General features: G+C 43.0%; 1 protein-coding gene and 1 long non-coding RNA gene across 4 annotated transcripts in view; one reads left to right on the top strand and one right to left on the bottom strand.

Moving 5' to 3' along the window:
• The window catches only part of LOC141425009 (uncharacterized), a 20,532-nt gene extending 18,459 nt beyond the window's left edge, over positions 1-2,073 (bottom strand). For both annotated transcript variants that reach the window (XR_012450055.1, XR_012450054.1), the window contains exon 1: positions 1,883-2,073. This is a non-coding gene — a long non-coding RNA (uncharacterized lncRNA). The remainder of the gene's footprint in view (positions 1-1,882) is intronic.
• On the top strand, positions 1,271-25,395 carry Rcan3 (RCAN family member 3). Of its 2 annotated transcripts, XR_012450051.1 has the most exons (6): positions 1,359-1,492; positions 8,119-8,352; positions 17,287-17,460; positions 18,685-18,856; positions 19,835-20,153; positions 24,266-25,395. XR_012450051.1 is itself a non-coding variant. In XM_020155858.2 (5 exons), the coding sequence occupies exons 2-5, from the start codon at positions 8,173-8,175 to the stop codon at positions 20,017-20,019; spliced, it is 711 nt and encodes a 236-aa protein (XP_020011447.2). In that variant the 5' UTR covers positions 1,271-1,492; positions 8,119-8,172; the 3' UTR covers positions 20,020-25,395. The 2 variants fall into 2 exon arrangements, 1 of the variants encoding a protein (XP_020011447.2); XM_020155858.2 differs by having other exon boundaries at positions 1,271-1,492; positions 19,835-25,395.

Raw genomic sequence — 25,395 nt, 5'->3', positions numbered from 1 at the left:
TGTCACAATATGCCATGCCCCTTCTCAAGAGTTAGACCAATGAGGTGCAATCTGGGACTTTTGCTGACAGTAAGGAGGAAAGAGACTCTGCCGGTGAGGGTGTAATTTGGATTTATAAGCAGTCATTGCACCATCTCATGGCAGTCTGACTATGGGAAGTCAAAACAGAAAAGCAGAGCCAAGAAATGAAAAGACCAGGTACTGCTGTCATAGCTTAAGACCCTGGATCCAGCCATGCCTGAGCCATTTGCCATTCTTCAAGTCAATGAACTCCATTCATTAGTTAACTCAGTCTGTATTGCATGCAAAAAAAGAGAGTCTCGAATAATACTTGATAATATTTACTGGGAAGACCAACCCTATATGCCTCCAACTAAGCTATAATTTTTATGCAATGCTCTTTCCCATCCACTGTACTTACAGAATGTGGACTCACATGACCTTTGAACTACATAGGCCCCTTGTGTGATGTAGGCAGGAAGGATTGCTCCCTTCCTCCTGTGTCCCTCAGCACTTTACAAATGTCCCTGCAATGATACTGCAATCTGTCTGCGCTACCTGTGAGCTGCTTAACTGGCAGATCTGTGCAACCTATTCTTGCAAATCCAGCCCCTTCCTCAAGCCTAATCCCTGGTGGTGTGGCTCACGCAGTAGAGCACCTGCTTTGCGAGCTCGAAGCCCTGAGTTCAGACTCCATTCCCACCAAAAGGAAAAAAAAAGCTAACATTTCTAACGTACACGCGCTCAGGGCGAAGAGTGGGGGAGGGGGCAGCACCCCGTCAGCGCTGAGTGTGGGGACAGAGTCGCAACCCGGTGCCATCACAGCCTCGGCTGCGGAGCTGGGCGGTAACACCGAGCTCAAGCCAGGCGACGCGCGGGGCTCCCGGAGCAGTGTACATAGTAATCGGCCCTGAGTAAGTGTCAATAATACTTCCGTTAACTGTTTTTGCGACGGCCACATGGGCCTGCAGCAATAGGATATAAACTATTTCGGGTCACGGCAGAAGACGAGAAGGTTGCCAAAAGCCCTGTTTTCCGGGGTACGTAGAGCCCCTACCTTTGTGCTACACCCCAAGCCCTTCCTTCACAGGCCTGGATAGAGACCTGGAAATGCAAGCGAGGGCGAGCGCGCGCGCGCGCGCGGATGTTCCCTAGCCCCGCCCCGTCCAGCGCGGCCACGCCCAGTTCCGCGCGCGTCCGTCGGACTGTGCGCCTGCGCCGCGCGCCCCCTGAGGCGCCCGAGGAGGGCGCGGGGCGCGCGGGCCCGGGAGCGCGCGCGGCGCCAGCAGCCTCGCTTGGCCCTGGTCTCCGCCCGCGCGTCCCCGCCGAGGCTGCCGCTCCCGCTGGCGTCGAGGGCGTGGCGGCCGGTGGCTCACTCTCTGTCCTCGGCTCCCAGCCGTCTGGTTCTGTCCCCCGGGTTGCCGCTCTCCCCGCAGCCCCGGCGGTCTCCGGCCTCTCCACTCGCTTCCTGCCGCGGCGGCGGAGCGCGCAGGTGAGTGTCCGCTTCGCGGGGTGGGGCCGGGCGCTTGCAGCAGGTTGGCAACGCCGCGGGGTGGGGAGTGGGGGGTCGCCAGGCGCCCTAAAAAGTTACAGCAGCAATCGCCGCCGTCTAGAGATGCCCCAGAGCGGTGGCTTCCCTAGGGCCACCCCCGCCACCCCCTGAGATGCAGCCGCGATGTCGCCTCCCGGTCCAGCCCCCTCGCCCTAGAGTCTCCTCTAGCAGCCTTTGGGGTGGCACCCTGGAAAACAACCCTCCACCCGGCAATTTCTGCACCGCCTGTTTGACTTTTTTGGCAAACTGACAGGCCCGACCCGCCCCTGAAGGCGGGGAGGGGAAGCCCCTCTCCCGCTCCCCGCCCCTCCCCCACCGGGCCCGCATCACCTGCGCTCCTCTGAACCCGCCGTCCGCTCCCCGCGCGGCCCGAGCGCTCGGCGGCGCGGTTTCTCCTTGCGTGTTTCTCTCTCTTGCTGCTTCCGTGCAAAATCGCATCGTCTCCTTGAGAGATTAGCGCAGGGAGCAGTCTGCGTCCGCGTTTAAACTGCAAACGAGGATTATTTCAAGTGAGGTTTTAGTGTCGTGCTCAAAGCCAAAAATAGTCGCTTCCCCTTGTTGGCAGGCACCTCGCACACCACATCTGTTTGCACTTTTCACAGAACTCTGCATTGCATAGAAGTCTCATGTACTGTTTGGCAAGATAAACAACCGTTTTATCGGTTCCTGTGATTGCATAGGACTTGAAATATCTTAAGACTGTGCCCTTAGCCCTGGTTCAGTATATTAAACAAAAAAAAGTAGTATTAAGACCCAGGGTCTAGATGTTTATGCATTATGCAAATTCATTTTTGGTAGGGGTTTCACATTGGTAGGCTCGAAATGGATGTTGGATGCAGGAAGACTGTGAAAAACTTAAAAACCAAGAGTCATTTTAGCCTGTCTTCTGCTTTACTTACTACTTCATTGGCAACAGGTTTCCTAGGAAAGAGGTTTCATTGCTTTTAGAGAAAACAGGGTTTTTCCTACTATCGAAATTAACATTTGGATAGCTTTGGGAATTTGAGGGTAACAAATGAGAACCAACTTTGTATGATGTTACAGGAGTTGTTGGTAAAAAGAAAAAGCAATGTGTCGTGAAAAATCTTCTAACTTGGAAATCCATGAAGCTGCAGCCTGTGTCGTAGTGGCATCCCTAACCTTCAGTACCTTGTGTTACTTAGACCCCAGACTGTTCAGAAGATGGCCAGACCGGGCTCCACTTGCCCTGTTATGGAGAGGTTAGATTGAGGGGACATGATTAATACACAGCAAAACAAATAGTACTAGTTTCTATAGCTCTGCTTCAGTCATCCCGTAAAACCTTTTATATTCATGTGTTCTGACCACTTATTGTGGTGATTCCTTTCTCTCTAATGCTAATAAATGCCACTATTCCTAGTGGAACAGGAACTGAAGTGATTACAACTGAACCAATTCTAGATTATCAATAAAAACTGGTCCTAGATCATGAAAACACACAAAATTCAAAAGCCTGAATTTTATCTTTTACTTTATGTAGCACCAAGTTGTTGCTGCTGTTTTAACACAACTACTGAAAAAAGAGTAAAATTCTACCTACAAGTGGTAAATGAGAAGAAAACAGAACGTAGAGCCTGCAGGACGGACATTCAGAACCCTTACCTTGTCAGTCTTGAGTGGTCTTTTAAAAATATCATCAAAATTATAAATTCAAACGAAGTACACAGTTGCTTCCAGTATCATTTGTAGCAATTTGAACCTATCAGAAAATTTTAAAAGTGCGTCTCAATAAAGCATAAAAACGTTCCCCAAGTTGGGAGGCATATTTTTTAATATTTAAAATATTTGATGTGAAATCTATATTTTATGCATATTTATGTTTTTCAGTGTCCCCCAGAGGAGAAAGAATTTGCCTTTCCATTTCCAAACCTGAAAATGTAGTTGATTATTTCCTCCACAGGACTGTTGTACGCAACAGAGCAGATGTCGCACTCGGAGTTTTTCCATACAGTTGATGTTTCCATGAAGGCACAGTTTGTCAGAGAGCCAGCCTCAGCCACAGGTGTGCTGGAGGCGATGCTGAATCCTGGTTAGCACGGACCTGAGCTTTCAGATCTAGAGCATGTGACTTCCACCCTCTCTGCTGGAGCAGCCTCCATTCCCCGGGTTGGTAGACTGAGGGAGAGTAGTTTTGTAATACAGCAGGTGAAGTTAGCAGAGCTCCAGTAACAACCATAGACCCAAAAGACTTCTGGAATTTTTTTCTTTGCTGTGGCAAAACTGAGGATACCTTTTTTTTTTTTTTTTTTTGGCAGCACTGGAGTTCAAACTCAAGGCCTTGAAGGGCATTCTACTACTTGAGCCACACTCCCAGCCCTTCTTTGCTTTAATTATTTTTAAGATATTTTAAGTTTTTTTTTTATATTTTAGTTACTTTATTTCTTGAACTGCCTGGAACCATGATCCTCTTACTAACTGCACCTGCATAGCTGGGATGACAGGTGTGTACCACCATGCCCAGCTTGTTGCTTGAGATGGGGGCTCATTAACTGTTTGCCTAGGCTGACCTCAAACCTCTGTCCTCCTGATCTCTCTGCCTCCTGAGTAGCTAGGATTATAGATGTAAGCTACCCAGCCTGGCCGTCGAGGTTACCTTTTAAGTAATAGCTGAGTTACTTTATATGGTCTTCTTGCATATTTCTCTCTTTTCAAATTTGACTGCATTTATGATGTCAGAAAATTATGAAATTGTTGACAATATTGACTTAAGCTATATCCAAAACACCCTTCTGGCTTTTTAAAGCCAACATCTGCCCAATAATGACTCTGATACCATATATGGCTTATAAAAAGGCACCATGGCCTTTTCCTAGCTAGCTCTCTGTTTTCAAGTCTTTAAATGTCTTCATACCAGAGCCATCTCCAGTGGTCGCTCAGATAAGTCAGCTTGATAAGTCAGCTGCTGTATAGTTGTCTTGAAATGATTTGTTACCTCTTAGATGCTCAGAATTCAATCGTTAAGAGATTTTCTATTTCATTTTATGGTTTGAATATCAGTTCCACTAGTGGTTCTGGTACTATTGGGTACCTTCAACCCAGTGACACATAGTCATAGATTATGCTTATGTGCAAATAATTAATTATTAAGCACTGAGTGTGTGCAACACATTCTTCAGAATTCTCTTCAGAGAATGTTCTTCAGAATGTTCTCTCGTTTACTTCTTCTCCTTATTGGGCAAGGATTATCATTATCTCCATTTTATAGTTAAGGAAACAGGAAGGGAGTGGCAAAGTAATTTCCCTAATGTAGAGTACTAGGAGCCAGAGTTCAAGTCTGGCAAGTCTGCCTATGGAGCCTGAATCTCTCTGGGGTATACTTAAACCCTGCTCAAACTTGTGTGCAGATCTGTGTATTTTAGCAACCCGTCCTTTGTAAGTACAGTAGATAGAAATTCGTAAGTGAAGAAAATGTAGCAATGCTATAATCTAAACATGAGTGAAATACCTTGGGACAAAATGCAGATAACTGAATAGTAATCTTAAAAACTTAAAAAGAAAAATCCCTGTTGAGGACATTGTTGGGATGATTGACAAAATTTGAATATAGACTGTGAATTGGATAATAGGATTATATTGTTAAGTTTCCTGGTTTTGATACTGTGGGTTGTGTAATACATTACACAAGTACGTAATTTGGTAATAAAAGGTTATATATATATATACACGTCTTTTCAAGGGTTCAAAGTATATGAATAAAAATATAGAGAGATTAATAAAGCAAATGGGAAAATTGATAACTCTGGATAAAGATATTGAGGGTTTCTTTTACTGTTCTTATAACTTCTGTTTGAAATTATATCAGAAGAAAAGGACAGAAAACAGGAAATGAAGGTGCAGCGTTCTAAGAATGTTTTTAAGTCAGGAGCATGTTTCCTGTGCTCTGTTTTTTTCTTCTTCTTTTTTAGTGTTGGAGGAGGGAGCTGGAAACAGACAAAAAAAAAGCTTATAAAAATTGGTAGGGGCTTGGGGGGGTATAGATTAGTGGTAGAGTATGCACAAGGCTCTAGGTTTGGTTCTCTCTCTCTCTCTCTCTCTCTCTCTCACATACACACACACACACACACAGAGCTGACTTTCTCAAATTTAACATATTGCATTCAGAGCTCCCAATTCACCAACCTCCAAACCTGGGCACTGTATTTTCCTTGCTTTTAAATGGGGGAATGAAAACATTATGGGTCTCACCACGCGCTGGGGGCTCACGCCTGTAATGCTAGCTACTCAGGAGGCAAAGATCAGGAGGATTGAGGTTCGAGGTTCGAGGTTCAAAGCCAGCCCTGGACAAATAGTTCTCAAGACCCAGGAGCCCAGGATTCTGCTGCTGCTTCCCCGTGCTTTGGGATCATCCCTGTGGCTTAGGAAGGATCAGTGAAATGAGAGACAATATCGGCACATGAGTGGGGGCCACAAGGAAGCAGGAAATTCAGCTGAGAACTGAGACATTAAAGGCTCCAATGTGGATCAAACCATCCAAGGGAAAGGAAGATGAGGAACAGAAGGGGGCTGAAACCTCAGAGAGACTCAGTTATGAAAAGGAGCTGGTGAAGAAGAAGAGCCAGGGAGCCTGGGGCACAGTGAGGCCTGAGGGTGGATGGAGTAGGCAGCCAGGCAGGTGCAGCAGACAGGCTGAGACCTGAGATTAGGTTCCACCCATGAGCAAACCGTTGCCATCTGTAAGGAGGGCAGGTGAAGCCAAGAGGTGGTGGCAGAAGCCCAACTGAACAGAACATGGAAGTAGCTGGAGTTGAGGAGGTGAACAAGTGTGTTATTCTTTCCAGGAAGTCCAGGAATTGAGGAGGAAAAGCAAAGGAGATGCAGATGGGCCAGGGCCAACGTGAGATGCTGATGTGGGGAAATAGAGTGCTCATGTCTGTGGAGGAAGAGGAAGGAGGGCAGGGGCAGACCCAGGTCCTTGAGCAGGGGCAGGTACTGGCCGGCACTGTTGGGAGGGGAAATGCTTGCTTAGGTGGGAGCTCCAGGAGTGGGGGAACCTTATTCCTGAGTACCTAGCAGTAGCACTCAGAGAATGCTGATAGAAATAAGTGGCATTTGAGTTTTTAGAATTAGTCTTTTTTTTTTTCTTGAGGCAGTCTTGCTTTGTAGCTGAGGCTGTACCTAGAACTCACTGTGTAGCCCAGGCTGACCTTGAACTCAAGATCCTCTTGCCTCAGCCTCCCAAGTACTGGGATTACAGGCCTGTGCTAGCTGGCTTTACAATTAGTCTTGATTGAGAAAGTAAAATAATGGAAAGGAAAACCTACTGTTTTTATCCTGTAGTTACCATTCTGTAGTGATACTCTATACAAGCACTCTATTTGTGTTGTTTGAAATAAAAGAGAAAAATCGCAAATAGGTAGCATTAGATAGTAATAATTACAATCACTTAATGTTCCTGTGGCTGGTAGGTTTTTCTTCAATTCCCTGCCCAAGGGCCTCTGAGTCATGGGTGTGGTGTGTGGTTCCTGAAGGAGCCAAACATGCACCTCGCCAGTCCACAAAGACAGATTCTGTTCAGCAAAAGGACACTGCTGGCTCCAGTCCTCTGACTTAGAGATAGTGATGTTTAAAGGTTCACAAAAAGGAAATCTTTCGGGTTGTCTTCTGTGTTATGTTTTGCCTGCTGTAAATACTTCTAATATGTATTCACAAAGATTGGCTTCATAGAAAACTTTTAGTTCTGAGTGATTTCATTCTTTGAGAGCAGATTCAAAAGAAACCAACTGGGTACCAAAGGCAAAGCCAGTGCACCACACACTGCATCTCAGGGTGCAGATGGTGACAGATCTGTGTGGGTTTGATTCTGCTGAATCACTTCCAGTGTTTTCCACCTAGAACCAAAACAAATCTGTGAAGGCCGTTCTGGTTCACATTTTCTCTCCTGCTGCTTGTAAACTAGTGTACATATTGATATGATCCCATTTTATATTATCCTCTTTTTCCCAAATTCACTCACAAGCTCTTTGGTTTTTTTCTTACTATATCATTGATTCATAAAATATGGTAAGCAAAGCTGAGCACAGTGACTCTCATCTGTAATCCCAGCCACTTGGAAAGCAGAGATCAGGAGGATCAAGGTTTGAGGCCAGCCTGAGCAAAAAGTTAGTGAGACCCGATCTCAACCAATAAACTGGGTGTGGTGTCACAGGCCCACACCCAGCTACGTGGGAGCCCTTGGATGATAGAAAAGAGGATCACAGTCTGAAGCCATCCCCACACAAAAAGGTGAAGACTCTACATGAAAAATAACTAAAGCAAAAAGGGCTGGGAGTGTTGTACAGTGTTTACCTACTAAGTGCAAAGCCCTAAATTCAAGCCCCAGTACCGTCAAACCCCAGTACCACCAAAAAACAAAAAGTGCTAAGCAAATCAATTTGTCAATACAGAATTCATTTAGGAGGACTGAAGTGAGTGGTTCTAAATGCCAGTTAGTGTTTCTTGGATAGCATGCCTTCACTTGATGAATTGCTCTCTTGAGAAACTGACTGATTGCAACATTATATGGTCTTCAGAGTTTTATCTCTGGTGGTTTTCTTTTTTAACACCAGGTGTCTGTAGACGTCCTGAACTTTAAAAACAGAAGACGTGCTTTTAGGGACACAATGAAATCTTGGAATGACAGCCAGTCAGACCTCTGTAGCAGTGATCAAGAAGAGGAAGAAGAGATGGTATTTGGTGAAAATGAAGATGATTTGGAAGAGATGATGGATTTAAGTGATCTGCCTACCTCACTTTTCGCTTGCAGCGTCCATGAAGCAGTGTTTGAGGTCCAGGAACAGAAGGTAGGCACTGTCCTGCCTTTTTCTCTACATTTCTAACATGGGGAAAGTGTTTATGCTTGAGCAAACAGGCTTTATGGGTCCCTGTATTTTAGAAGAGTAGCAATCTGTCAGATAGGAAGTATTTAAAAACTAGTCTTTGTCCACAATTTTGTTTCTCTTATAAATACTTTATTTCCTCTAGAAGGTACAATCTGTCAGGGTTCATAGTTTAAAGCCTACAATTACTTCATGTTAAAACTACACTTTAAAAAAAAGTGCTGTAGCCAAGGGCAGTGGTGCATGCCTGTAATCCCCAGCTACTTGAGGCAGAGGCAGGAGGCTCATGATTTTAAGGCCAGCCTAGACAAAGGTAGCAAGAACCTGTCTCAGAAACTAAGTAAGAAACTTAGTCTTGAAGTGCAGACTTTAGGTGACTCAGGTAGTAGAGTACTTGCTTGGTCTGCCTGAAGCTCTGGGTTCAATCCCCAGTACCTGAAAAAACAAAACAAAAAACCCCAGTACTGTAAATGGAACTGCTTGGCTTTGACTATACACATTTCTGCACATCTTGTGGAATCTGCACAAAGACCATCTTCTCCCTTTGTTCCTCTTAATTGTTCTTATTGGGAATTGCTTTCTATTCCAGTATCTAGAGTAAAATAGCAAGGCCAGCCACATAGCCAAAGGTCACTCCAAGTGTATAGGAGATGGGCCATGCCTACCACCATCTTCCCCTACCTAGTGGGAGAAGACATGCTCCAAGCCACACTTCTAGAAGTTGTAGCAATCTGAAGATTATTTTCCCAAATGAATGGTGCTCCATTCCTACTGAAAACTTGTCAGCCATGCTTTGAGATTTGGTCCTAATGAACATTAAACAAGGAACAGAAATAAGAGTAGACAAAGTAACTGCAAGTCGGAATGTTTCTGACACCGACTCTCTTGGTGCTTCAGATAGAACAAAAACTGTCATGGAAGCGGAGAACCAGTGAGCAAACCTGCTTAGAGATGAGGGACCCTTTCCTGGAGCAAGGGCAGGGGTCCCAGTCACAGATTTTTTACCTTTTGGGCCTGTTTTCATTTACAAATGCTGTTTCCTTTCCCAAGTTCAGTCACAATTTAGAAATTTTAAGGGAAGACCTCAAGGTGCCATGGTCACTCATCAGACTCCAGAGGTTTTGAAATCATCCTTCCTAGTTTTCTCATTCTTTTTAAGAGCTTTAAATTTTCATGTGAGATAATTAGGTTTACTCTTGTTTATTTGTTATCGTAAGAAACCACACAGTAGTTTTAGCATCCTCGGGTTCAACTAATTGCTGATTGGAAATATTAGGGAAAAATTGTGCTGTTTTCTGTGAGGGACATCAGAATCCAATGATTTGGATATCTGACAGGGTCCTGGACCCAGTTTATTTTAAAATCACATTCATAAGAATTCTTTCAAGAAACCTCACTGTCATAAACTTATGTCAATTTTTTTCTTTTCAACCATAGCCTAGGAAATCCTTAACTTGAATTCAGTTCTTTGGTTTTCGTTTTGAAAACCATTGCGGGGGAGTTGTATCTAATCCAGATTTATGCAGGAAATCATCTCAGCAGAAGACCTTGTAGCAACAATCCAGTGGACTTTGTGTTGTGTGTAATTCTCAGTCACAGTTACTTAACCACCTCAACAATAATATTTGAAATAGTAAAATAAGTATGTGTAGATTGTAAGTTGGATACAAAACATGGCAAAAACGCATGTTTCCTGTACATTTTTCTTCTATCAGTGTCTTCTTTTGCTTTATTTCTCTTAGGATCACCTGGTTCTGCAGGCCACACGACCAAATGCTTCCAGTGGATTTCAGGCAGAAATATCCCAATTGCAGTTAAACACTTTTATTTTCAAAAGAACTTTTCTCTGGCCTTCAGAGATTTTTATCTGTTTATTTTTATTTTTTCTTGGTGGTACTTGGGTTTGCACTCAGGGCCTCACACTTGCTAGGCAGGTGCTTTACCACTTGAACCACTCCACCAGCCCTTTTTTGTGTTAGGTGTTTTTCAAGATAGGGTCTAGAGAACTATTTGCATGAGGCTGACTTTGAACCTCAATCCTTCTGATCTCTCCCTCCTGAGTAGCTAGGATTACAGTTTGAGCCACCAGCGCTCAGTTTATCTTATTTTATTTTTTGCAGTGCTGTGTACTAGACAAGCACTGTACCACTGAGCTACGTCCCCACCCATACGGTTTTGTCCTTATAGCCGTCTCATTGTCGGAACATACTCTTACATCCTTCTGAATAGTAGACCAAGTGACACAGGTGCCATTATCATGTAAGGTAAATCAACTGAGATTGTATTTGGGCTCTACATTTTCATCAGTGTTTCTTAAATTGTACGTACGGTGGGGGGCGGGGGCACAAATCTTTAAATTTCAGCAAATGTTTAATTGAATCAGTTGTCCTGTTATGACCAAGAATGTATAAGACTTAGTTATCTTAGGCTAGATTAAATACTGGAGAACCCAGAAGAAATCCTAGTCAAGCCTCTGTTTTTTTCAGTGGCTTAGAGCCACAGCTCACTTTAGAACTCATTTTTCATTTGTACACTGGAAGCTGCAAAACATTGCTGAAAGGAATCAAAGAAGAAATAAATAACAGAAAGATGCTTTATGTCCTTTGGTTGGAAAATTTAATTCCCTGGTGTCTGTAAAGAATTGGTTCTAGGCCCCCCATGGATTCCACATCTGCAGGTGCTCAAATCCCTTAGATAAAATAGGATAATGTTTGCACAGAACCCACACGCAGCCTCCTGTGTACTTTAAACCATCTCTAGATTGCCTGTAATGCCTAATGTAAGTGCTGTGCAAATAATTCATATACCTTATTGTCTAAGGAATAATGAAAAGAAAAAAAGCTTGTCCATATACAACTATCACATAAGCCTAACTACATTTTTGAGCCATGGTTGGTGGTTCTGCAAATGTAGCACCTTGGAATTCAGAGGCCAACTACATGGGAAGATGTCAGTGTACCCAAAGCAGCCTACAGATTCAATTCAGTCCTATCAAAATCCCAGTGATGTTTGCAGAAATAGAAAAAAACCCATTCTAAAATTTAGATGGCAGCTTGAAGGATCTCAGATAGCTGGAACAGTCTCAAATACAAAGAACGAAGTTGGAGGACTCACTTTCTCGTTTCAAACTTCCTTCAAAGCTCCAGTAATCAAAACTGTATCATGATGGCATAAAGACAAACATAGATCTGTGAACAGAAGAGAGTCCCAGAAATGAACCTTTACACATGTGGTCAGGTAATGTTCAGCAGATCATCCCGTGGGGAAAGGACCGTCTTTTCAACCTATGGTAGCAGGAAAATTGGATATCCACATGCAAAAGAATGAAGAACCTGTGCTTTATATAAAAAGTGAACTCAAATTAGATCAAAGACCTAAACATTGTCGCTAACACTATGAAGTTCTTAGAAGAAAACTTCAGGGGAAAGATTCCTGACTTTGGATTTGACAGTGATTTCTTGGATATGACATGAAAGATATGTGATACAACATGGCTAACCTTGGAGATGGGATGCTGTGTGGAATAAGCTAGAAAGAAGAAAATAAATGCTGGATGGTTACACTTTGTGTGAGGAACCTAGCATCACATTCATAAAGACAAATAGAAGGGGTGAGTGGGGAGTTGAGTTTCACAGGTAGTGGAGTGGGTGGTGGAAGGCTCTAGAGATTGTGCGAACACTCACACAAGAGGGTAAACTTAATGCCATTGACGCATGCACGTAACACGGCTACAATGCTATAGTTTGTGTTTCATATATTTGACCACAATTTTTTAAATGATAAAAAGAACCACCCGCATACTGCTCTTGTGTTTAGTGTTCTTGGTAGCATATTATTTATTTATTTATTTATATAAATGTGTGTGTATTTTGACACTTCTTTTGCCCCATTTTGCATCCTCCTGGCCCATTTTTTCACTCTAACTCTTGCTATAGCAACTGGCTGTGACTGACCCCAGCTGGCCTGAGCAGCAGCATCTAGATCTCAGCCTTGCTCTTTGCTCTGTCAACTCTGTAACATCACTTAGTCATATTGGCACACACACACCCTGGCAAGTGAGAGGGAATTAACATCCCATAGGACAGCCAGAGAGTACGTCCCTTTATGACACTCAAGCCTTCAGTGCCCAGCATGCTCTCAGCTGGCTCCTCAAAGACTGCACACACCCAACTGATGACACACCCAGAAGGTAGCAGACTGCCTTTCCTGTCCTAGGTGAGAGACTCCCCAGACATGGAGCTGGCCCCTAAGATTGCACTTCACTGTGAATGGACACTGAAAAACCGTCTAAAGCTGTTGGAGTGGCTGGCCCACGTGGCAGACTGCCTGTCCAGCTAGCAAAAAAAGCCCTAAAGCTGCTGGACCCATCAGTACTCCTACCGGCATGTGCAAGACTTCCCATTGCATAACCAGTACTTTCCATTTTCAGGATATAACATTTTTGCCAGGCTGGCCCAGTGATTATATTCTTACTACTTTTTAATTCATTTTCAATAAAGTATAGAGTACTTCTTGAACTCAGCACTCCTGGAAGACCATGATTTTCCTCCACACTACCACAGATTGATGATGCTTTTGTAAAATGGACCAAAATGTCACAGCAAGATAAACTTGTTTCTATACTGATCCTTGCTGTAGGCTGGTAGCACAGTCATGGACCAGTACTGGATTTTCAGACTATACCAATATATGTGACATTTAGGAATTTTTTAGCATATCTTAAGAGATATTGACATGGAAAGGCTTTCTTCAGTTGTCCTCAACTTCCTTCGTGAACACTGTGACTCTAAAGCAACAGTTTGAATGTTTTTTAGACCATTTAGTTAACCATCCAAATGATCAGCAGCCTTACTATAATAAGGCTGGTTGTTGTATTCTTAGAGATAACTGCTTCACAGATTTCAGATTCTGTCTCAATTCATGTATTTAATAAGGTTTTCTTGTTTGTCTTTTTTTTTGGCTGGGCTGGGTTTAAACTTGGGGCTTCATGCTTACAAAGCAGGGTCTCTACCATTTGAGCCACACATCCAGTCCATTTTGTGCTGGTTATTTTGGAGGTGGGGAGTCTCATGAAATATTTGCCTGGGCTGCCTTTGAACCTCGATCCTCCTGATACTAGCTTCCCAAGTTGCTAGGTTTATAGGCTTGAGCCACTAGTACCTGACTTGTTTTGGGTTTTGAGACTGGGCCTCATTATGTAGGCTGGGCTGGCCTCTGCCTCCTAAGTACTGGGATTACAGGTATGAACAACCATTCCTGGCCTTAGTAAGTATTGATGGGGCATTGTGCCAGCCACCATTATGAATTCTAGGGAGACAGTGGTGAACAGGTTGAAGTGTCTGCTCTGACAGAGTGTGGGGAGAGAAAGACACTTAGGCAAACAGTGAATAACAAGAACTAAAAGAAAGAAACTAGTAAAGAAAGAGACAGGACTCGATGGGTGGGCATTTTCTTTTCTGGGGATTGAACCCAGGGCCTCATACATGGGCAGCAATTTTCAACTAGAGCCATGAGGGAGGGCCTATCCAAAGGATTGTTTGAGGTAAGGCCTAAAGAATGCGAAAGAATTTGTGCAGTAGTTAATGATCCTTGGCTTCCTTTATATAATTGAAATTTATCATAACTTAAATATTTTCCCTGTGATGTGGATACATCACAGGCAAAATGCCTTTTTTGGGTGGGGAGGGGTACTGGGGTTTGAACTCAGGACTTCGTGTGAATCACACCTCCAGTCCATTTTGCTCTGGTTATTTGGAGAGGGTTTTTTTTTTAAACTCTTTGCCTGAACTGGCCTTGAACCAAGATCTCCCCCATCTCAGCCTCCCAAGTAGCTAGGATTACAGATGTGAACCACCAGAGCCTGGCTTTTTTGTTTTTTGGATATGGCAGAGATGTCTTAAATATGACCCAAAAAGCACCAAGTATAAAACACAGTCAACAAATTGGACTTCTTCACAATTAAAATTTTTTTTCTTTTTAAAAGACACTGTTCCAAAATGAAAAAGGGAAGCAACAGGTTGGGAGAAAATACGTGTAAAACCTGTATGTGGCAAAGAGCTTGTTGTACCTTAAGATCCATAAAGAAATACTGCTACCTAAAAGAAGACCGCCCCCATGACAAATGGGAAAGGCTTGACCAGCCACTTGATCTGAGAGGGTAAATATGCTTCTTGAAATATGCTTATGCACCAGGTGTGCTGGTGCAGACAGGCCTATAGTCCCAGCACTGGAGGTGTGCAGACAAGAGGATCATGAGTTCCAGACCAGCCTGAGCTACACAGCAGGGCCCTGTCTCAAAAAGCCAAGGGCTGGGGCAGTAGCTTCGTAGTACAGAACTTGCCTAGCATGTACACAGCCCTGGGTTCCATCTCCAGCACTATGGAGACACACACACAGGCTCAATATCAATAGTTATTAGGGGAATACAAATTAAAACTCTAGTGAGATGGTAACTATACTCCCAATAGAGTAGCTAAATTTTTAAGTACTGATCACACCAACTTCTAATGAGGAAGTGGACCAATTGAGAATCTCATACACTTGGTAGAACTGTAAAATGGTACAAGTACTTCAGAAAATAGTTTGGGGGACTGGCAGATTGGCGAAGTGGTAGAGTACCTGCCTAAAGTGTGAAGCCCTGATTTCAAACCTCAGTATTGAGGTTTGAAAGCTTCTGAAAAATAAATTACGCACCTGTCGTATTTGGCAATTCCATTTTAGCTCTTAACTATAAAAGAAGTAAAAATCATATATGTATGCGAAGCCTTACACCCAGATGTTTGTAGCAGCTTTGTTTGCAGTAGCTGAAAACGTTCATGGACAGGCAAAAAGATAAGCACCCCTAAAGTGGAGCTCTGCTTGCTTGAGGAGGAACAACAAAAAGGAGCCACAGTAACTTGCATGCATCTCAAGATAATTATGCTTAGTGAAGAAGCCAGATTGCCCTCACCCCCCAAAAAGAGTACATACTATGATTCCAATTATATAAAATTATAGAAAATGCTGTCTAGTTTATAGTGACGGGAAAAAAAGATAGTGGTTGCCAGCAGGGAGGAGGGTGTCTCAGGTGTAAACATGCTGCCTGTTGAGTAAAGACCAACATGGTTAGGGTAAAAACCATAAAACTTTGAGAAGGAACTCCAGAAGAACAACACTGTGACCTCAGGGTGTGGAAGAATTTCTTACAATACAACAAGCCCAAAAGAAAAGTTGAGGGGCCGTTGCTCAGTGGTAGAGTGCATGCTTAGCAAGCATAAGACCTTGAGTTCAAACTGAAGTAACAAAAAAAAAAAAAAGAAAAGAAAGACTGTAGAACAAATAAAAGATGAATAAATTCAGTAATGTTCAAATTTTAAATTTCCACTTTTAGAAAAAACCACATTGAAAAAAATCAGGAGAAAATATGTGCAGCACATATAATTGACAAGAATTAGTATCTCTATAAAAGTCCTGTAACTCAGCTTAAAGCAGATGGCCCAGGGCTGGGATCAGAGGTAGCTCAGAGGTGGACTTCTTGCCCAGCATCTCCAAGGCCCTGCCTTTGATCCCCAGCACAAATAAAAAAGAAAATCAGGAAAGGTAGTCAAAATACACGAATAAGTATATTACCTTAAGAGGAATCCCCACCAGGCATGTACTTCACACCTGTAATTCCAGCACTCTGGAGGCGAAAGCATGAGAATCATAAGTTCCAGGCCAGCCTGGGCAACTTAGTGAGATCCTGTCTCAAAGTACAATTAAAAAGGGATGGACTGGAAGTGTGACTCAAGTAGTGGAGGGCCTCCTTTGCAAACAGGAAACCCTGAGTTCAAACCCCAGTCCCACCAAAAAAAATTTTTTGTTTCCAAAACGGCTAGAAAAGTAGCTCAGTGGTAGAGTGTTTGCCCAGCATACTGGAGCCCTGGGTTCTATCCAAATTACCTCAAACAAAAGACAGAGAGAGAGAGAGGAACCCCAAGTGACTGATACACATGAAAAGAGGCTTGATCTCATTATTATTCAGGAAAATGTGAATTATGAAAATAGTTCATTTCCTAGTCCTAACTCCCATGGACAAAAGTTTAGGAGTCAAATATGTCAAGTGTAGGCAAAGATACAAAGCAACCACAACGTGTTTTCTCTTAGAGGATAAACTGGAACAAACACATGGGGAAACTATTTTCATCATCTATTAAAGTTAAACGTGCCAGTTTTAAGGCCCAAGATGTTCCACATGTGAGTGTGTACGCCAGAGAAGCTTGTGCATATGGGTACCGAGAACTCTGTACAAAAGTACCTGCAGTGGCACGGTAGGAGTAAAACTCAAGGCAGTCTAAATTATAACAGCCTTAGGACAGATAAACTGTAGTATGGCTCTACAACAGAATACTATGTAGCAGTGAAAAAGAATAACTTGACAGATGCACATAGCAATAAGAAAGAATCTTAGGAACAAATTCTAAGAATAAAACAACAGAAGAATGCATATAATGTGATTACATTTTTAAGGATACAAAAAATGTTGCACAGCTATGAAAAAAAAGCAAGGAAATGATTTAAGCACCAAATTCCAAAAGCAGTTATTTTGCTGGGGGAATGGAATGTGATGGAGGTAAAGTAATCCTGGTGCATTAGTGACCTCAAAATGTTCTTGTGTTGTAATTGGACATATGCTTGTTTCATATTTTTATCTCAGATCCTTTGAATCTCTGTAATATTTAACAAAGTTAGATTTAAGATAAATGCAATTTTAGCTGGCAAATCACAAGATACCTAATCTTGTATACCTGTGAGAAGTTTGCTCCTAATGAATCTTACTCTGTTACTTACAGTTCATGATTTAAATTGCCTTCGGTTAAGTGTAAACATCCTTTTTCTTTTCTCTCCGTTCCCTCTGTCCTGCTGCTCTTCAATGTGTAGAAGAGATTTGAAGCACTTTTCACCCTCTATGACGAGCAGGTGACATTCCAATTATTTAAAAGCTTTAGAAGAGTCAGAATAAATTTCAGCAAACCCGAGGCAGCAGCAAGAGCTCGAATAGAGCTGCACGAGACAGACTTCAACGGGAAGAAGCTGCGGCTGTACTTTGCACAGGTACTCCCCTCTCCTCCTCTCCCCTCCCACTGTCCTCTCAGCTCCCTTCTCTTCATCGTGTCAGGCATTTGGGGAGTGAACAAGCCAGTCAGCAAATACTGTTAAGTTCTGTTCTTCTGTGTTACAGATATAGTTTTAGTTGTCTATCGAGTATCTTTATCCTCCTGACATGTTTTGCTGAGATGCATCATTAAAAGAGGTCACTTTTCTGGCAGTTTTGTCCAGCCTGGGCTCTGGGAGGTTAAGCCCTCCTGCCCTAAATTAGAGAATCAAGTTTTTCCTCTGCATCTCCTCTGCATGAGGAGCCCTCAGGAAAAAATTGCTGATCTGAGTGAGGGGCAGCCAGGAGGGCACAGAACCACAGAGAAGCTGTCTCAGGCTCATCCCGCACAGGTCCCTGAAGGGCTGTGGCTCTTTGACAAACCAATTTTTTTCTCAAAAGAATTGACAAAATGAATGCATTAGGTCTTCTCATGAATGAAGTATACTGTTTTATTTTCCTTTTTAAAAGTATTTTTCTAGTTTTCAAACTAAAAACAAGATAGGTTTGTTGTCTTGCATTCTTGATGTCTAGATAATTTTCCTAGTAGTCTCTTGAGATGCAGTTGAAAATCAGGCTTTATTATTCCTATTCCTCTAAGGTTGGAATTGGGTAGCATGTTAGCTTTCAACCACTGTAACACAGACCTAGAATAAACCAGCTTGTAAAGAGGGCAGCTTATTTTGGCTCATGGTTTTGGAGGTTTCAGTCCATGGTTGGTTGGCCCGTTGCTTTTGGGCCTGTGGTGAAGACAGCACATCACAGTAGGAGCATGTGTGGAGCGAAGTGGTTCGCCTCATGGCTGGGAAACAACAGAGAGAGGAAGAGAAAGGGTGTGCCCCCAATGACTAAAGACTCCCAACATCTCCCCACAGCACCACCCTTGGGAGCAAGCCTCTGCCCACGGACCTTTAGGGGCCACTTGAGATACACACTCTGGCAAGTGACTTCTACCATGTGTCTCTTTATTCACCTGTTCATGCATTTATTCTTTTGTTCAACCCATATTTACTGAGCACTGGATACATGTGGACCTGGTCAGGGAACCAAATGGACCCAACCATAGACTGCTGAAGAGAAACTATAAATTCTCTTCAATAATACCAAAAACCAGTAACAGTCACAAGGATGGGATGAAGACAAAGAGCCCAGTGTACACAGTGTCTGTGCCATCTTCTCCACAGGTGCAGACATCTGGAGAGGCCCGGGACAAATCCTACCTTCTGCCGCCACAGCCTGCCAAACAGTTTCTCATCTCACCACCCGCGTCCCCGCCTGTGGGGTGGAAGCAGAGTGAAGACGCCATGCCTGTGATCAACTATGACTTACTCTGCGCCGTTTCCAAACTGGGGCCAGGTAACACCTCCTACAGGTAACACCTCCTGCTTTTCCTGGTTTTGTCCTGAAACCTTTTTGTTGAAGACCATATTGAGCAGCGTGTGTTCTAGCAGTGATCTAGCCATGATCAGGTGGTGGGCACAGTCACAGGGGCCTGGGCTCAGATTCTAGCCGTGCATTTTCCAGCTCTGTGATCCCAGCCAGTTGCTGAGCCTCAGTTTTTTTTCTCTATAAAGATAATCCTAATATTGACTGCTCATTGTGGTTATAAGGTTTAAATGATATGCGTATGATGCTCAAGTGTAACTATCATTCTTACTGTTGTGGATTCTACCAGAAGTTACCATGAGCAGTCAGTGAATTTCAGTTGCTTTCTCTCCCAACCCCATCAAGTCCAGACAGATGACAACTACTTTGAATGTGTTTCAAGGAGTTAGTAACGGTATTGTATCACCCTTCCGCTGTCTTTTTATTGCTTTTTCATTTCTTACTTTCCTCCTCTTTCCTTTCTTTGCCTCTCTCATCTGTTTAGAATAATGAGACACTGATGCCATGCTGGTTGAGACTAGGCCACCAAGCAGTGTTGTGTCTTAGAGGGGACATGGAGGCATTTGAGAATGGCTTAATGTTAGCCATTAGAGTGGTATTTCACCTATCTGAGGTCCTAGAATAAAGAGATTCCCAGTGCTGTGTGGAGCCTTACCAGTTTCTTCCAAGGGGAAAGTGGAAACCATTAGGAAATAAAGCAGTTCCGTTCCTGCTAACCATAGAACAGCAATTAGTATTCCCATTTAAGTGCAAGATTAAGGACTGAAAGGACAACATTTTATAAGAGCCTTAAGTGCTGAAGAGCCAGACTGAGTACTCTTATCATAGGATGGGGAGGCTTTGTTAGGTAGTCAGCCATAAAGTATTAGGTAGACCAAGCAGTTCCAGAGAGAAGACAGCTCTTCCTGCTGGGTGCCAGCCTTTGCTCCATCTCGTTTGCCTCCACAGGGGAGAAATACGAACTGCATGCTGGAACCGAGTCTACACCCAGCGTGGTGGTTCATGTCTGTGAAAGCGAAACTGAAGAGGAAGAAGAAACAAGAAACCCCAAACAGAAAATCACCCAGACTCGGCGCCCTGACCCTCCCACCGCAGCACTGAGCGAGCCGCAGACCTTCGACTGCGCCCTGTGAGGTGGCTGGGGAGCAGCTGCCTCTGGCTACGTTGGGCCACGTTCCTCTTGCTGCTACCTGCTGCCCACAGGGCACTTACACTTCAGCCCAGCTGGTGCCTCCACCAGGCCGCCAGTGGTGGGATGGAGTAGCAGGTGAGTCCACCTGTTGAAGTTTTCAGTGCTGTTCCTAATGGCACTTTAAGTGAAAGGATTAGCCTGAGGTGCGGTAACTCGACCATTTTTAAACAGTAGAAAATTAGGAAAATGGCTTCCCAAACCCCCAGCAATGTTAGTTCTCCTGATTTCATATAGCAGTCACCCAGTGTACTACCATTTTTATGGATTTAAAAATAGTCATACAGTTTTAATAATCTGATATGGGGTGGTTTTGTACTGGCAAGATAGCTTCTAGTAGAATGATCAGAGTCTCATTGTTATTCAGTATATGTGACATTTGTGCACAAAAGAAACCTGAAATACAGGATGATCTATGGAAGTCATTTTCCTCAAGTGTTTTTTCATTAGTCTTGGGGATGCAATGCCAGATCCACTCTGGTTATCAGAACTAAATGGCACTGACAGTGTGTGCTGTTCTCATCCCTGTTGCTCTGACTTGGAGGGTGGGGGCGGGTAATGTAAGGCCCCAGCCTGCCAGAAGTAATGGCTGCTTTGGAAGTGGGACTTCCTGCCAAGAAGCTATACTAATGATGGTCTGTGGCTGCCATAGGTGGCCCTGGGTGATCACAGTCTTGCTTGCAGGGTGCCGAGCTGCCTTCACTCCCCAGTTTTTATCCATCACTAGCTCTTAAGATTTTCTATGCTCTCCATACATTTATGTGTCTGTCATAGTCTTAAATTACAAAAGGTAATGATAAGATTTTCTGAAGACCATTTAGAATTTTTCCATTTCAACATTTTCAGCCTGCTTAGACAGAAAAGTCATCCACACCGTTTTTCTGTGAATAAGGGATTGAGGAAAGGTCAAGCTTTGCTTTTTGATGAAAGTTTTTCCCTTGGCTTACAATCAGCATTTTCCCTGAAAGCAGATGTCTCTCACTACCTTCAAGGCTGTTATTTATCCATCTTCAGGTAGAAGCAGTATCATGAATGCCTTGTGGTCTGTTGAGACTTTGTGGTCTCCCTGTGAGAATGTCCCATAACTGGGCAAGCTGTGCTTTGGGGCAGGTGGCTGCTGGCTGTTCTCTCCCTGTGCTGTTTGCTTTGTGTGGCAGGTGTCCAGACCTTCCCATACATACGTGAAGTGGGTACATATGAGTTAGAACTAATAACCAAAGTGGCTGCCACTACAAAGAAAGAATGCAGAAATTCAAGCCATGGAATAATGTATTTTTGGCAACATGTTACTGTGGTTTAGTTTTAATTATGATGGAATTTATTTCTAAGGACTTTATATTGCACAGACACACACACAAACACAAACACACACAAATGTTTTCTCCATTTTCCGTGTTCTCAAACACCCCGAGATATATACTCTTCTGCTTATATGTACTTAATACTGCTAGGCCTCAGTGTAAATTTGGTTGAAAGTGATAATTCCATAAACAACTATTTATTGACTTCAAATCAACATCTGTCAGTTTAACTGACAGCCACTTGAAAAATTTATTTTTCAATTCTTTTTTTTTTTTTTTTTCTGAGATGGAATCTTACTGTGTTGCCCAGGTTGGTCTCCAAGCTCTAAGCTCAGAGGACCTCCTGAGTGATTGGACTCTGTGTCACACGGCACCCACCTCAACTTTGATTCCAAACTCAGTATTTTGTCTCATTTTGGTTACAGGATAGACCTAATCTGCCAGGTTATGTATGTTTTCAACAGTTGGGAAAGTTTTGAGTTTCCTATTATGTAAATATTTATTCAGTATAATTTTCTAAGTGTTTTATTATTTGCCATGGCTTTCATTCTCCTCCTGCCAGTTAAAGGACATGTAAAGCACTTTTTTAGACAGGTAGTACAAACTACCCATTAAAAAAAAGAGTGGCTCAAGAGGCAGCGCCTGCCTAGCTCTGAGCTCAAACCCCAGTACCAAAAAAAAATTGAGATACTGAATAAATTTTAAACCAAAATTGTGTAGATGGATGTGTGTGGGTGTATATATGTATGTGTGTGGTATATACATACATACATACATACATATGGAGAGAGTTCTTCAGACTGCTGAATGGCAGACATTAATATTTTCTTTCTACTATACTATTTCCATGTGGTGAATCCTAGAAGAAAAACTACCAAATGCCCATAACTTTTTAATAGAATGAAATCAACCAGGATCTCAAGGTTTCTGTTCTTTTTTTGGCTATTTTTGTCCAGTTTGTGTAACTATTTTACAAGAAATGAGTCTCCTCTATCTTTTTAAAGTTGTTACATTTGCATTTTTGGTCTTTGGGGTTGGCTTATTTCTTAGAATTAACTCTGGTAGTAGAGTAGAAACAGCACCTCTCCATGGAAACTGAACTGTGAAGACTGCTGCAGGGAAGGACAACAGTGCCTCGTATTGGGAAGAGGCAGTAGGCAGAACCGTGGAGTGGAGCGTAGGCTCTCATGGTCTAGAATCTTTCCACAGGCCCACTGCTGAAACCAAAGGCCATTCTGAAGGCATCCTAGTGAGTGGCTGGGAAGATGTGGGTGCCCTACAAGGCTGAGAGCCAGGTGGAAAGGACCCTCGTCTTTTCACACCCTTCTCCTCCAAATATTACACCCAAACCCATCAGTAATGGAGAGCCATATCAAAGCTACAAGAGACTTTGTGGCTCAACATGAAGGCTGAAATAGACACTGTAGCCATTTATGGGGTGTTGGCATTGCAGAGATGGCGGTTGGGTGTGGTAATTCCATCCTTTAAATAAAGTCTTTTTTGTTTGCCATTCCCATTAATTCCACCTTTTAAAAATGTTAGGTTATAAAGGGAAAAAGACTTGGTGGTCTTAGATGCTCAGCTGCAGAGTGGAAGGTGCCTGGAGATTGCCTTGTCTACTGCTTCTTTTACACAGATTCGAAGCTGAGGCTGCTGGACTTGCTTAGGAGCTCAGAGCAGGGAGGCCCAGGGACTAGAACTCGACATTCCCTATTTTCCTACTTTTTCTTCCATTGGCCTCTTAAAGAGGCAGTGAATACTAATCCCTATCATAAGCAGGCAGAAAAGGGCCAGGGCATAAGAGGGGAGGAATCCTTTTTCCCTGATTTTTAAGACATTTACCTAATGGAGGCAATGACTTAGTAATTTTAGCTAATCAATTTGATGTTCCATGTTTTGTGTTTCTGTCACCATTGAACTGTGCTCAAATAATGTTATCTTAGTTGCCAGCAATTATGTTAGAATCTTATGTGGGCTTTTCTATATTTTCATATTAATGAAATTAAAATACAAATAGTCATACTTAATATGTGACCCTAATAAATGAGGTCTTATATGACTTAGAAATAAAAATTTGTGGTGAAATGACTCTCCTCAGTGCTTGTAAAATTGAGTTCTAGTCAAGATTGAAGACTGACTGATCCTTTATATTTTTATATAGATTATTTTATAAGGCATGGATTTATTTTTAGAAGGAAAATCTCAAAAATAATTAAGCAGTGGAAAATGTACTAAATTCTTTGATTGGTGTGTCAAGTACACTGTCTGCTAGATTTCTCTTCTCTTGAGCCTCTTACCTGTAGACAGGTGAACTTGGTCCATCTTTCCTTCTTCCTTTCTGTGTGCTCCTTTTTTGCATGTTTGCATTTACATCTTGCTGTCTTAAAGGAAATGAATCAGGCAGTCATGGTGTTTCACACCTGTAATCCCAGCACTTGGGAGGCTGAGGCAGAAAGATGGGGCTTTTGAGGCCAGCCTGGGCTACATAGAGAGACCATCTCAACAAACAAACAAAAAGGAAACAAATTACTTTTAATTAGTATGACAATATAAAGAAACAGAATGCTGGGCGCCGGTGGCCTATAATCCTAGCTACTGAGGAGGAAGAGAACAGGAGGATCACAATTTGAAGCCAGCTCAGCAAATTTTCCAAGAGACCCTATCTCAAAAAACCCTTACAAAAAAGGTCTGGTGAAGTGGCTCAAGGTGTAGACCCTGAATGCAAAAAAAAAAAAAAAAAATTGGGAAAGTAGTTACTTCTAGCTAGGGAAGACCATGTTACAAAGACTTACTTCTTTAGAAAAAAAGCAATTAAAAAAATAAATTGTGTGAACCCTGGCCAACCATTGACAAACACCCATTTGTTTTTAAACTCCCTGTGGGTCGTAGGTTAAACAGAACATCCTCATCAGAGACCATTGCTTCCTTCAAGCCTGAATCTGGGGAAATGTGAGTGATTTGGAGGGGGTTGTTATGGTTACCAAGTGTGCAGGAGCCAAGGTGGAGGAAAGCAGCAGCCACTGCTCAGTTCACTGCCCAGGAGGAGTATAAAAATGTTCTTGGTCGAAGTGGATTCCAGCCACAGGGACTGGGGCACAACTCAAATGACACAGCTTTTCTTTTTGGGCCCCTAGCTTGTCAGGCAGGTGCTCTTCCACTTGGGCTTGGGCCACACCCCAGCACTCAAGTGTTAGAGCTTTTGCCTCTCAAGAGAGAGGAGGCTCTCAGTTTAATCCCCAACACCACCAAAAAAAAAAGAACAAAAAATAAAACTCACCTTGGGCTAAGTCAGAGTTGAAAGACCTTTTGTTACTAACTCAGACACGTGGTCTGGCTTGGAAACCTCTGTTTCCTCTTGAAACTATCATGTCCCTGAACTTGTGGAACTTCTGCCCGGCCTTGACTTGGCCTGACTTGGCCTTGACTGCGTGTTCATTTGAGCTCTATGGAAACTCGTATCTCTACGCAGGTATATGTTTTCCTGTATTGTTTCCTATTTAGTCCCCAGTCGCCTAACTTAGATCAGGGGCTGAGGAGAGATTAAGGGACTAACCCTGTTATTGTGCCATATTCCTCCACTGTTGTTCAGCCCCATGGGACTTGGATTGAAGTCACTTCCATAATGTTCACACTTTTCCAATACGAGAAAGCTTTCTCTGTGATTTCTCTTTGTCCTAACTGAGCCCAGGAATTGAATAATTACTTTATCTGCACATTTGTGGTCCTGTACTCTGTTCTGGGGCATGTTCCCTTTCTGCTACTGTAAGCTGTAGTGAATTCTCACCCGTACTTCAGGAAACTGGTCAGTGACGGTGCACAAGGGCTCACATGTTAGTGGGCTCTCAGCGATAGCCGCTCATTGCTAGCTTTAGTGCTTCTGTGTTTTGAGGACCTCTCAGCATTCCTTGTCCTGTCCAGGTGACAAAAGCAGAATGTAATTTGAGGGGAAGCTTTGTGATTACTTGTAACAAATTTTGTTTTTAAAACTAATAAAAATAAAGTTAGTTTTTCTTAATCAG

This window comes from Castor canadensis, chromosome 7, assembly GCF_047511655.1.
Source record: "Castor canadensis chromosome 7, mCasCan1.hap1v2, whole genome shotgun sequence".
NCBI lineage: Eukaryota > Metazoa > Chordata > Mammalia > Rodentia > Castoridae > Castor > Castor canadensis.
This window is presented reverse-complemented; position numbering and strand designations above follow the sequence as displayed.

Coding starts and splice junctions, on each gene's coding strand:
- Rcan3 (XM_020155858.2), top strand. CDS start 8,173: ATGAAATCTTGGAATGACAGCCAGTCAGACCTCTGTAGCAGTGATCAA. Junction 17,461..18,684: donor TGCGGCTGTACTTTGCACAG/GTACTCCCCTCT, acceptor TCTTCTCCACAG/GTGCAGACATCTGGAGAGGC. Junction 18,857..19,834: donor CGTTTCCAAACTGGGGCCAG/GTAACACCTCCT, acceptor TTGCCTCCACAG/GGGAGAAATACGAACTGCAT.